We start from the raw sequence: 14,552 nt of genomic DNA, 5'->3' as shown, positions 1-14,552 counted from the left end.
GAGCAAGCACTTGAAATATGTATGGTTTCATATAGGTATCAATGTATCACATCCTAGTGTTTGTAGTAATGGAATTTAAATTACTCCGTAATATATAGTAGTGTTATTATTTTCCATTAGTTATAGTCTTAAAGATGAAGATTTCTTAATTTAAAAAAAAAAAAAAAAAAAAAAAAAAAAAAAAAAAAGAGAAGAAGAAGAATCCTTCGCATTGTTTAGTGTTTACTTACTTTCCTTTGGCCCAAATTCTCCCCATCAAATACATTGATCCTACTAGAATTTGAACTTGAAACTAGGAGATTTATTAAACTTACTTAATGGTTTATCATTACACTTGACCTTCATGTCAATCTTCTCATGTCAAGACACATACTCAATCATTCTACTTCTATAAACTTCGACTTTCATATATAATACTTTGTATTTGAAACAGAGTCAAGTGAAGTTCGTTCTATTAATTTCGAAATTTGGACTAGGAAAGAATGGACCTTAGGTCCCAATACTTAAACACCCATAACTTTCACTATCTCATAAACCACTCCAAATAATATAAGAATCTAAGGACTTCAAATCAACAAAACAAAACAAAAGAGTAAGAATCATAAATCATAAAAAAAAACAAGCCAACCCAAACTAAACCATAAAACGTCAAGAAAATGAATGTCAGTAACTCTGAAAACTCCAACCTTTTTTCAACCAATCATACTTCTCATTAACCATCCCTATGCCCAGATTTTAGTTTTTCTGACTTTGAAAATGAGTGAAGAAAATTTCCAAAATTAATAAATTTCTTTTAAGAAAATATTTTTTAAAAAAATTTATTTTAATTAAAAAAATAAAAATGAAGAAGAGCACATGAATGATTCCATCACATGGTATTGACTGACATCATCATATTTCATATCTGGCCACCATCTTTCCTCTTTCCGATGTTCCCAACATTCAAACATCACGTGCTTACCGCCCTCCTCCCATTCTTTTTTTTTTTTTCCTTCTTCTGATAATTTTATTTTCAGAAGTATAGTATTACTACTACTTAGAGACAAAAATTCAGTTTCCAATTTTATCTTTATAATTCTTAATACTCCCTCCGTTCTCAAAACTTCGACCCTTTTGAGTTGATTTCGTGATTATTAAGAAACTTAAATAAAAACGCATTGGAAAGATAAATTTCATGGGGTTTGTGAAAAAGTAGATTGATAAATTATTAAAAATACATGAAAAAACAAAATGTTATATGGGAAAGCTAATTTTGCACAAATATTATTGTAAATTGGTGGGTATTTTAATATAAATGAGTCGATAATTTTAGGATTAAAATTAGGCCAAAAGGGTCGAATTTTTGAAGACAGGTGGAGTACTATATATATATCCAATAACATACATGTAGTGATGCAGTAGCTTACAAAATCTTGATGTGTGTGACATAGATTAGTGTAAAGAATCTATGATGATATTGTATTTTCACCCCTTCATCAATGAAATGAGGTACACAAATTGTACCTCATGTTATGAAATTTAATATAAGTGGTGATGATGATCTTGAAATGAGTTTGAGTTTAATTAATTAATTTAACATTTTTTTTTTATTTTTTTTTTAATGTAGCTAGTATACTAGTGTTATTGTATGATCGTACGTGGATTATTATGATGCAACTAATTATAAAAGTTTGTCTGATTTTATTATATAGTGATTAAATTCTTTGATATTGCATACAATAAGTTATATATATGGTGAAAACGTTATATACGAGTACATGATTTTCTTGTTCCTTATTAACTCCTAGGATAGCTATACAACATATATACGTGTAATTGTTGCCTTATATCAACCCTTAGAGTAACTTTAAAAGGTCCGTCTTATTGCATATTGGTATTATAATTTGTTGTGCACTAGAATCATTTTTTCAAAAGAAAGAGAATAAAACCCTACGTAGTTAAAATTTCGCACAGGATAATCTGTCGTGAATTAGTAAAGTAATACCCTTAGAAGCGGAGGGAACGAATTGGATAAGGAAACCCCTACCTCCTAAAGAGCTACCTTGTGGAATTGAAATACTTTATTATGTTGAACTTTTATTTGTCTTAAAATAATGAAGACTATGTATTTATATACTACGTGTGCCAACTAACAAGTTACAAAAATTACAAGACAATACAGAGCGATGGAGCAACGAATGTTGTTGATTGCTATAAAAACTTGGTGGTTTGGGATACAATGACTTGAAAATTAATGATATAATTAATGAAATACAATGCAAATTGGTACAGTATAACCATGCAAATTGACATAAAAAATGAAATGAATATCTATTTCTTATAATAGTAGCTCTCAATTGTTGTCCACTAATTGTACTTGCTTATCTTAAGGAATATTGAAGAATAATTAGACCGTTTATACTAGTTGAAGCAATCAAATATCTCATTGATAAAACCATCAAAGATCATCTCATATCATTTTTCAAGATAAAATATTACTTTGAGTTTATTAAAATAAGTTAGACTAATTATATTCTTGAAATATTCCAACTTCCAACTCAACATACTGTACCATATCCTCATATTTAACTCCCTATTTGACTCTTAATATTTATAAAATATTAGGGCATTACATTTATTCCCATTGCAAAGTTGAAACTCTAAACTTGACTAAGTGTACATTTTATTTATTTTGTGTGGCTTAAAGTTTGAGAGAATGCTACAAAGCCCTCTGACTAATAATATTTTAATGATATATGTTTAAATAAAAATATTTTAGCTGAGATTTAATGTATTAGAATAATTATTTTTAACTTAATTTGTTTTCTTGTTAAACCTTTGCAAAGGGCAACACCTTCCTTTGCCTTTCACCACAAGATAAAACAAGGAAATAATGACTTTAAAAACAAATTTAAATACTAGGGAAAAAAATATTCTTCCTTTTTTTTTTTTTTTTTTTTTTTTTGATATGTGACAAAATATTGTTCAATGACCTATGAGAACACAATACTAGAAGACAGAGTATGGTCAGAGCAACAATTGGGGATTTCTAAAAGATATATAACTTGCTATGGTTCATACTTTAATGCACTTCATATACTTGTAGAAGTATATTTTTTTTATCATACATTATAACATTGGTCCAAAACTAAAATAATACACCTACTATTAGCTATTGGAGAACTGTGTAAGATGATAAACCTAAAGTATTATTTTTTTTGTGAAGATTTTCCATTTTTTCTCCACCATTAGCCTTTCAAGCCTTGAATTCCTAGCTAAACCATTTGCTAATTCAACAACATTCATGACCCATGTGGAGCCAATTTAAAAAGGTAGATCTAGCCTCAACCTTGGGAACAATATATCCTTAATTAATTTAATTAGTGCATGAGATATGATATGATGTCACAATTTTACTAATTTTAACCATGTTTGAGCTCTTAAATGCTCCTGATAGGTGAACCTAAGATAACTAGATAAGGTTGATATCAATACTAGAAGAATTAGGACATATATATATGAATTTTTCTCGATATAAATTTTATATCTATATTACAAATTTAATCAAAATTTTGCATATAATATATAATTAACAATGTATAAATGAGATTTTTTCTTTTCTTTTACCTTTTTCCTTTTATGTTTATTTTGCAAATGCGGATAAGAACTCTAAAGAAAAAATTTATTGCAAAACCAACACATGGTTCATATACTTTGAGAAAGAAAGAAAATAAAAGTAATATCTTGACTTGTGATGAGGGTTACCTTAGTTGTAAAAAGAGCAAATGCAAATTAAAGTTTAAATCACTTGTAAGGGAAGAAAACTTCCTAAACTTGAGGGAAAAAAGTGTAATCAAACTTTAATTAATATGGAAGTGATAAACAATGGTTTTGTTTTTTTTTAAAAAATTGTTATTATATACGTTGATACATTGGATTTGGGGTGTGTTGAAGGATGTGCATATCATTAAAATGTTGCCTTTAATATCTTTAAGTTAATTGGACCTTTTTTTTTTTTTTTTTTTCTTTGGAGGGTTTCTCAAGTTTTATCTATTTGTTTGTTTGTTTATTTTTATTTATATTTTCGGGAGGTCTAAAAAGATTGGCAGCCTTTCCTTTCAAGCACCCTTTTCCTAGCTAGTTTTCCTTCAATTAAAAGTAGACTGTTCATGCTCAACTAACCATACCTATGAATTGAAATGCTCCTATTTAGATAAAAATGGCCAAAACATATGTTCTGTATATGATTTCATTTATTTTATCTAATTTCATTTTCATGTAGCTATTTCTACTTTTAACATATGTGTATGAATTTAGGGATTTCCTTCACATTCATATATTGCACCTTACACATATTGAAATGAATTGAACCTATCATAATCAATGTAGATTATTCAAAGACATTATAAATAAGTGCTCGTATAAAAACCATTATTTTTTGTAATACCACTTGTTTTTTTTTTTTTTTTTTTGAGATTTGAAAATAATATTTATGATCATGATTAATTCCTTAGTTGTTTAAGCATATATGTATACAACTTGATTGTAAATTTATAGTTAAAAATTTGTAAGCCTCATTAATAAATTCTAAAAAGTACATAATATACTCTAGATTTTGGATATTTTTCATGACATGGGGCATTATTTATCAAGTCACTCAAAACTTGTGAGAATCTAGCTTGGACCACCCACAAAAACCATAATGATAAAAAACTACTAACTCCCCGTCTCGATCATTCTCATACTTTCTTGAATTTTGCAAAATAATATTACTAGCACTTACTATCTCCAGCTACTTCATGCATTGAGTTTCACTACAAATTCATAAATTTAAAATCAAAATAAGTAAATACTTAAAATAAAATTTAAATAAATAAAAGGAATCTAATGAAAGGGTGAATAATAAGAGCAAAATGGTCCAAATGAGCTTGCACAGTTAACAAAGTGCACACTCAATTTGATTACTACAACCTTAGCCTTATTGGGTTCCCATATTATCCTGTACATACAACACCTGTGACTTCTATCCATTGCACATTATTTTGGATCATATTTTTTTCAATATCAATCTTCCAATCCTTTAGGAGTAATTACGATTATGATGCATCTATATTCTTTTTTTTAAAAAAAAAAAGATGAAGAGTAGGATTATTTCATATACAAGTATCTTAATGATTGTTTTACCCTAAAATTTTTATAAATTATGGTAATCTGTTACAGTATTTTTTAATGATGTGTGACATACATTCTCATTCACATTCACATAAAAAGTGATGAATTCCTTTTGATTTACAAGCGTATAGCTTAAAGTACTTATGTTGGAGTATTATACCAAGTAACTTACAATTGGACATTTTGCTCATAACTCCTTATATTTTTTGTTTAATATACAGAGTATGTTTTAGTCCGCTATCTTGAATATTGAAATATTATATAGTTTATGTACAATAAGCTTGAGGCTCGCTGTACATACTACATAGCAATAGTCTATACATGTAAGCCCTCGCCTTGTTGGAAGAAGATCATGCATGTTAGTCTTATCGGTTACCTATATATACATTATGACGTACTTTATATCAGTTTTACTCCGTATAAAATTTCATTCAAAAATAATTAGGATTAGAAATCGGAATATATATAATTAAATTAATAAAAAGAAAAAGGAAGCAAATAATTAAATTAAAAGAAACTATCACACTCAAGAATTGAGGGTGTGCAAATCCCACAGCTCAAATGAGCTGCAATTATAAAGTGATTAGACCCATCCTTTGTTGCTATCAGGCCAGCCAAACCTACTTCAATTCCACCACCTTTCTTTTTCAGGAAAGGTATCAAATATAGTGACCTTCTCTACCATTTTACCAATAATTTTACACAACTATACTATTCCGTATAAAAATATTAAGCTCCTAAACCAAAAGTTCAGAATATTAATTATTTATCCGAAATATTTCCAACTTTAGTTAACCGCCAATTTTCAAATTCTTACAAAAAATCTAGTAGCAATAAAAGTTCTTAGAAGAAGAATCCAAAGCTGCCCTATTACTATTACTCTATTAGTTTCCACCCAAAAATTAAAAATAAAAAAAATAAATGGCTGAATTAAATGAAATCTAGTGGATTGACAGGACTTTTGGTCAGAGTTTTGGTAAATTTTTTTTTATTTTTTAGGGTGTGGGTAAAATTGAGAACATCTATATACTATACTAAAAGACAAGCGCCTCAATGTGAGACTGACAAATGTCTCATTATGATTCGCTGTCTTTTATTATTTCTTTTTTTTTTTTAATTATTGTTATATATTGATGTGTCCATATATAATGTAGTATCATCAAGAGGTCTATATGTAGTATCATGTAATCCTAAATATAATTCTTTCCTATGCTCACTACTAAATATGTTGTAAAAAAGGTTTTAAAATTCTCAAAATATTTTATACATATGCACATGTTAGGTAAAGTAAGGAGATATCAAAAAATATCTTACTATATATAAATAATAAAAGTTACTTAAGGATAAAAAAATCTTAGTATAATTAATATCAAAATAACATATGTATATCTTTCAAAAAAAAAAAAAAACATATGTATAGTAATTCAGTAATTCGTACACAGTTATGCAGTAGATCCAAAGAAAATTAGTAATATTTAATATATATATATATATATATATATATATATATATATATATATATATAATATTATGTACAAAAATCAAAGATCTAGGAAATCTTAAAACCTAAGATAATTTCTAAAAATAAAAAATAAATATGTTTAGTATAATACTCTGTTACATATTTCATACAAAAATACGGCAAAAATAATAGTTAACACATTAAAATCAAATCATAATATTCAAAAAATAAAATAAGATACAATATATTTTGAATTAACATCTATATAAATAACAGTCATAATAATAGTCATATAAGTCGTAAAAATTTTCATTTCAAGGTCATATCTTCTATACTACAGCGTAGAGGTGTAATATATTGTTCTTCAAATAGCGTTCACTATGATATCTGACCTCACCCCTCTTAAAGAATAATGGAGAATAAAAAGTTTGAATTGCATTGTTATGCTACGATAGCAACCTAACTATTCCAATCCAAAAAAAAATAATTAACTCATTTGAGTTAATTTTAGTTGATGAGAAGGTACACTATTGTAGGTTTATAACAATTTTCGTCTTTTAGATGTGTTTACTTTTTGTAATATGTTTACTTATAAATTTATAATGCAAACTTGATTTTGATATGATAATGTTTAAACGCAATGATCTAAACTTGATCACTCATTCAACGATTTGAAGGTCTTGTGAAAGAAGGCACTTCTCGACTTCCCGTATTACCTCTAGCTTCAAAGTGATTACTAATAATATTGGTAAACATGTGGCTACTAGCCATGCTTATAAAGTGAACTTCTATTATAAGACTATTGTTAGGGTTTGGGAAGCTGCACAACTTCCTCAATATGGATTTGATTTTGTTTCCTTGGACAAATTTTATTGATCAAATATAATAATTGTATTAATCAAACCACAATTCTATACTTTAATTTATTTAGTAATATGTATTGATATATATACTCCGTATTTATGTTTTATAGGAATTGGTCACCGTTGTATGTGATAATGAAGACCCTAATGTATCCTTAATCACTCGAACAAAAAGACCTCTTGATGATGCACAAATGTTGGGATTGATGATGAAACAAGTTCGGCACAGCGCTCTACTAACAAAAAGAAGGTCGTGGTTAAGATTGAAAAGGAAAACAATACCAACAATGGATTTTTTTTCAGCTACTAATAATGTTTTTATAATAAAAATTTATAGAACCTCTTAATAATGATAGTATTTTGAATACAAAATAAATTGTCTACATTATTAGTTTTTCAATGACTATAATATATGGACTGTTTATTTGAACGATTTTATCTTAATAATATGATAATCTTATTAATTTTGTATCATCTATTTGTATTAATAGTATGATATCTTGAATGTGACAATCAATGAATATATAGTACTTCGTATATATTAGATTCTTTAACCATTCCTTCAAAAAAAAAAAAAGATTCCTTAACCATGTGAGACACTATGATTATATATGAGCCAATAATTTTTTGATATATAATGGACATTTAATTGTGGAGTACATCAACCTATATAAGAAGCTTTTTTTTAAAAAAAAATTGTAAAGATAAGTTTTAAAGCAAAGTAGGATTTTTTTTGCCTATCTATATTACTCTTTTCTGTTTATAATAACTACAATACTTTGACTTTTGCATAATTCATATGCTAACTTTGATCATACTTTTTACCAAAAAAAACATCTGTAGCTATATAAAATATATTTGGATTGGAATTTATTTATGTTTTCATTTTATTAATCTTAATCTTTTGTATTTCTTAATAATGTAATTACAATTTTTTTTTTTTGACAAATATTAATGGTTAAAGTTGAACATTAGCATTTTTATCAATTAAAGTTTTGCAATTAACATGAAATGAAGGGATTATTCAATAAAAAATAAAATATTTTAAGTATCTTATTCTACAAACTACATTATCCATCCAATATAATATAAAAAAGTTTTAACATTCTCAAAATATACATATGCACATGCAAGGTAAAGTAAGGAAATTATCAAAAAATACCTTAGTATCTACAAATAATAAAAGTTACATAAGGATAAAAAAAACTTAGGGCCTGTTTAGATTTACTGAAATAAGCTGAACTGATTAGAACTGAACTGAACTGATTGGAGCTGAACTGAACTGAACTGAACTGAGCTGAACTGAATATTTTATGAGAGTGGGAAATTAAGAGCTGAACTGAACTGATTGGAGCTGAACTGAACTGAAATTAAGTAAATGTGAACAGACCCTTAATACAAAAAAAATATCAAAATGACTTCATGTATGGTAATTTGTATAAAGTTATGTAATAGATCCAAAGAAAATTAGTAATATTTAATACAAAATATATATATATATATATATATATTTTTTTTTTTTTGTGTGAAATTGATATCTTAAAACCTAAGTTAATTTTCTTAAAAAAAAATAATGACTATCCTAAGTATACTATTTCATAAAGATATTAGAAAAACTTTTGTATACACCCGGTTTTCAGTAATTTACTGTACATCGGGTACACTTTTGTCAGATTTAGTGTCACTTTTGTCAAATTTAGTGTCACTTTTGTCAAATTTATCAATGAAGCATAAATAACTCTTATATATGTCAGGGTAGCTTTTGTGTGTTTTAGTGTAACTTTTGCACATTTTATTGTCACTTTATAACGGATGTTCAGTAATTTGCTGAACATCCGTTTTATTTAAAAGTTTGTCAAGATATTATATAAAAATCAAAAATAAAATTTTAAGTAAGGTAATAAGTTATTAAGTATAAAATATCTTATGAAAAGTATGTTACAAATAGCGTGGATACCTGCAAGGTAAGATTAAATAAAGGAATTTATTAATTATCATGCTTTATCATCTTTTATTTATTCCAATTGTCTATAGTATATATTCTTGTATAAAACATAATTTATTCATTTTCAATTAATAAAATAACAATTTGAAAAATAAAAGAGAATCAAATAAAAGAAATGCAAATAACATAAAAAATATTCATATCACATTCCTTAATTTTTCTATTGACCATATTTGTCAGTAAATAGCATTTTAATAATTAATTTGTTAATGTAAATAAGTCTATTTTTACTAATTAAATTATACTTCGTATTTTTTTTTTCCTATGAGATAAAAATTTTGATTTTTAAATCGTGCATCGCACGGGCATTATATTAGTTAATTAATAAATAGGTACAACAAGAAGAAATGTCATGAATGACAAAAAAAAAATAAGGGGGGGGGGGGGGGGTTTCATAAATCATGTCATCTTTTTTCCCAACTAAAATCACCGTACCAAACCCCCTTTTTACCAAATTTCATTTAATTTCCCCATGTTTTTTGGGCACATGAATATATGGTCAATGAAAACCGATTTTAGCACAATTCAGTTGTGCATTAATTGTGTCTCAAGTGTATGTAATTAACTAATTCCACCTCATTTCGAATGTCACCCGTTGTAATTCAAAATAAATTGAATACGCGTAAAAAAAAAAAAAAGGTTCTATCAATTTTGTATTCGTAGTTGATAATGTAGGATAACATTATTATCCTACACAACTTAATGGCGAATATGGAGCATAAATGTAGAATTGAAGTAAAAAATATTGAAAGCTCGAAATTATGAAAAAATGTACTAGTAATATAGTTGGATTCATTGATAATAGTACTACTAAGTGCACATAAATTGAATTTTAAGCATAAAAAGTCTGTACATCTAAAAGATTCAAGTAGCAAAATTTTCTGGCAGCCCATTTAATCCTTCTTTTTTCTTCATTTTTTCACCTTCACATTCCCTTTTTTTTTTTTTTCCTCTGTACATGGAATTTTAACCCCAAAATTAATCACATTCCCCCTGCCATTATCTTAATTTAACATGTACCCCCAAAATTTATTTTCTTTTCTTCCAATTTCACCCCCTCGATTTCGAAAACTTCAAAATTACCCCCCAACAATATCAATTTTTTCACCCCCTAAACTTTGGTAATTACATTACACTAGCAAGTAGTAAATCTTCCTTAGCAACTCAATGCCTCATACTTGAGTGTAATAGGGCGGTTGAAACCAACTTGAGAAAGCAAACTCCCAACAGTTGCTAAGTCCCTACAAAACACTCCTTGGTAAGCAAATGACCCTACTTTGCCACCACAACTGGGGTCGTGCCTGTCATCGGGTTGATCCACATCAACCTCTGGCTCGTACTCGTACCCGGTCCCAAGGCCAATCTCAGGCTTATCATCTACCGGCATTTGTTTCCGTGCCTCGATAGCTTGCTGGGCCTGAGCTTGAGCCTGTTGTAGGGCCAATGCTGTTTTCTTCCTCTCGGCCTCCGCCGCCTCCTCCTCGACAATTGTCGACAGCACATTCGAGTACGCCTTTTGGACAAGTCGGAAAAGCAACACCGCGGACATCCTTGCCCGGTCCTTGACCGAATCAAAATCCCTTTCGTCTGCTAGCTCGCACCGGTCTAAAAAACTCATCGATTTCTCCGGTTTATGCCTTAAAACCAAAAGTAAATGAGCCCGGTCCAATTCCGACCTCGAACAACCTCTCCTTAACCCAATTAACTTAAAATAGTCCACATTACCAGTCTCCCCCATTGCAATTCTCTGCTTTAATTGCTGAATTTTAGAGCCCAAAGCACAAAGCCGGCCCGGAATCTCTCTATATGGAACCGCCCTCGGCTTCCAAACCGGACCGGGTGGTTTACGGTCCCTTAAAATAGAATTATAGATCAATTTCACATGCTCAAGATCATGAACTGAGTCTGTAATACACCCAATGAACTCAAACAAACCCGCTCGAGCGTGAAGTGCCACGGTCGAGGTTGGGTCCAATGCAAGGGTACGATTCAGGTCAGCTATACTCTCAGCTGTCCGACCGGCAGCCTTATAGGCAGACGACCGGTGAAGGTAACATTCCGCAAGAAACGCTTGAGGGGCCGGGCGACGGCCCTCTAGAATCTTCGAGAAGTGTCTGATGGACTCGGTAAAGAGACCGGCGTCTAAAGCCGCAAGCGCAGCTGCACGACGTCGAAGGAGAAGCTTAATGTGGGCAATGAGGTGGGATATTGACTCAGTCTCTGTAAGAGGCTGATGTTGAGTTAAAGACTCTGAAATTGAGTCAGAGGTGGTGGAAATGGTGAATGCAAAGCTGTCATCGGACCAGCAAATGCTCTCGCGTCGGAACGCAGCCGAGGCGAGGCGCTTGCCGTGTTGGAGGAGGACCAAGGCGTCCTCCATAAGCCCAAGGTGGCAACATGCTTGACCAAGAACTGAGTACCTGAAAATGATCATCAACGGAACAAAATTAAGTCAAATTGTTCCAACTTGGAATAAATTGACCAAAATTACACAAGAAAATCAAATAAAAATTGACCAAAATTACATTGAAGAGTCAAAATTAACATGACCAATTTGTAATGTTTTGACTAGCAATAATTTTTTGTCTTGAATTTACTTTTAATCTTAATAAATTTTTATTGTTTGACTAAAATTCCAAAATAAATTCAACCCCAACAATTATTAGTACCGGTTTGACATAAAACAAACTTCTATTACCAATTTATTAGTGATAATAATTAATACCAATACAACTGTCCTAAGGTAGGAAACACATTCAATGAATAAGGGATCATAAGCAATAGTGAGTCAACTCGGACCAACTCGGCAAATTTACCAAAATACCCCTGCGTATCAAAATCACTCTAAAAAAAGGAATAATCTTTTCATTTAGTACCTCAAATTGCCCATTTCATTACATTTTAGGAAAATGAGTAAAATTTGCCCATTAATCAAGAAAAACCGAGTCAACTTGGACTAACTCCATTAAACTCCAAACTAACCCATGTGAAAAGAAAAAAAAAAAAAAAAAAAAAAAGTGGGTTTGTTGGTTTAGGGGATCGAAGAGCATGAAAAACAGAGTGGCGGTGGAGGGCATAATGCAACTAATCCTAGCGTAATGCACAAGATCATGTTTCCTTTCGATTTATGAGAAAAATATTTATTATTTTAACCCAAATTAACCAAAGTTTTGAACTTTGAGCTAATTAGCCTCATTATAATTAATTAATGGGTTTTATTGCTTAAAACCCAAAATAATGAATTAAGTTATGAACTTTGGCTTAATTAGACGATTATAATGAACATTAGTAATAATTAATTAATGGGTTAATGAGAAAAATTACCTCCATTGCCCTTCTCTATCACAGTTCTTGTAAAACCCAGAGAGAACCTTCTTCTTAAGATCAGAAACAGAGAAACATTTGAATGAAGTCGGGTAATCACACCCCGAAGATGATAAATTAGACTCCGACTTAGACGATCCCAACAATTTGACTCGTTCTCTCGACAAAGTCTGAGAAGACGAGTTCGAGTTATCCGAGGATGAACCGGAAGAATCATCGGAGTAAACACTGATTTTGTAACTTGGAATGTAGTCTTGTAACATGTTTGCTACTTCCTTGTTTCGTCTTAGGTAAAGAAGACATCGGGCTTTAAGTTCGAGTGCTTGTTCGAATTTTGGAGATAGAGAAAGGGCGGATTCGAGTAGACTCAAAGCTGAGTTTATCTCGTTTTGATCCCGAGTTGAGATCATTGCTCGAGCTTCTCGCACATATTTGTCTACAACCTGTAATGTGAATCAATCAAACATTAAAACCCATTTAATTTTGACATTAAAGTTTTGATTTTTATTGACTAAAACAGATTAAAATCAAGGAGATTGGAGATCAAATGTGTGTGAATGCATTAAAAAAAATATAAAGTTTCAATCTTTTAGTAATACCCATTTGAATTAACAGAAATTTAGAGGTACCCATTTGATTGAAATGAATTTCAAGACAAATTAGAGATCAAATTAAAGATAAAGTTCTAATCTTTGACTTATTGATATGGGAAATTTTGGATTTTGATTGATACCCATTATGATTTAGGCAAAATTAGCATTACCCAAGAAGAAAAAAAATGAAATGAAATTAAAGATTGAAAAAAAAAATAAAAAAAATACCTTCTTGGTGCTAAGCCACCAATGCTTCTTTTCTGTAGAAGGAAGATGAGAAGGAGAAGATGAAGAAGTAGAAGACATGGTTGTAAATGGTTGATCCACCATTTTAATTTATTTTTTTAATTTATTTTTCTAAAAAAAAATAAATAAAACTTCTTACTTTCTCTCTCTAACTCTGTGAATTGTTCTCACTCTGTTTCTCTCTCTAAAAAGAGCTCATTTCCCTCAAGGAGGAGAATGGGAGAAGAGGGGAGAGTGATTATATATGAGAGAGAAAAGATATGAGGGTGGGATTTGAAATGGATTAGATTTTCATTAAAAAAAAAAAAGTTAAAAACAATTAAATGAAAAATGAAAATAATTTTCTCTCTCTAGAAAAAAAAACACACACTCCCTTAATAATTAGACATAAAAACTTGCCAGCTTTGACTCTCAGAAGAGAAAGCTTTGATCCTTCAATTTCATCGCTGGCACCCTCAGATTCTCTCTCTACTTTCTCTCACTAGACTTTCTGCTTTCTCTCTCTAGGCTAAGCTAAGTCATTTTTTATTTAATTTTGATTAATTTTAATGAAATTAAATAAATTTAAAGAGATGGTGATGGCTTATGTGTGGTGTAATTGTAAGCAAGCAAGAGTAGTAAATTGTCTGACAATTTTAAGTCATTTTTACACCCTTTATTAAACAAGTTTAATAGTTCTCCGTACTACTTTTATTTTGCCCATTTAATTACTTGTACTCGTATTATTCAATTTTTTTGACGCCGTATTTGTTTCATTTGAAATCTTTAATTTAAGATAAATCAATTTTAGCTTTAGTGCTTGTTTGGTTGGAAGATATTTCCCTTATAAATAGAAATACTTAGGCAATACTTAAAATACTACATATGTTGTGTTTGGTTAGAAATTTCGTAGAAAATGAATGAAATTA

General features: G+C 29.6%; 1 protein-coding gene across 1 annotated transcript; it reads right to left on the bottom strand.

Annotated features, from left to right (window-relative positions):
- Positions 1 to 10,253: 10,253 nt before the first annotated feature.
- LOC145567096 (uncharacterized) lies at positions 10,254 to 14,005 on the bottom strand. The gene is made up of 3 exons (XM_081626322.1): positions 13,627 to 14,005; positions 12,806 to 13,248; positions 10,254 to 11,901 (listed from the first exon to the last, which is right to left on the bottom strand). The coding sequence occupies exons 1-3, from the start codon at positions 13,726 to 13,728 to the stop codon at positions 10,638 to 10,640; spliced, it is 1,809 nt and encodes a 602-aa protein (XP_081482448.1). The 5' UTR covers positions 13,729 to 14,005; the 3' UTR covers positions 10,254 to 10,637.
- Between the last annotated feature and the right edge of the window lie 547 nt (positions 14,006 to 14,552).

Source organism: Chenopodium album, chromosome 11 (genome assembly GCF_948465745.1).
Source record: "Chenopodium album chromosome 11, dcCheAlbu1.1, whole genome shotgun sequence".
NCBI classification, from domain to species: domain Eukaryota; kingdom Viridiplantae; phylum Streptophyta; class Magnoliopsida; order Caryophyllales; family Amaranthaceae; genus Chenopodium; species Chenopodium album.
This window is presented reverse-complemented; position numbering and strand designations above follow the sequence as displayed.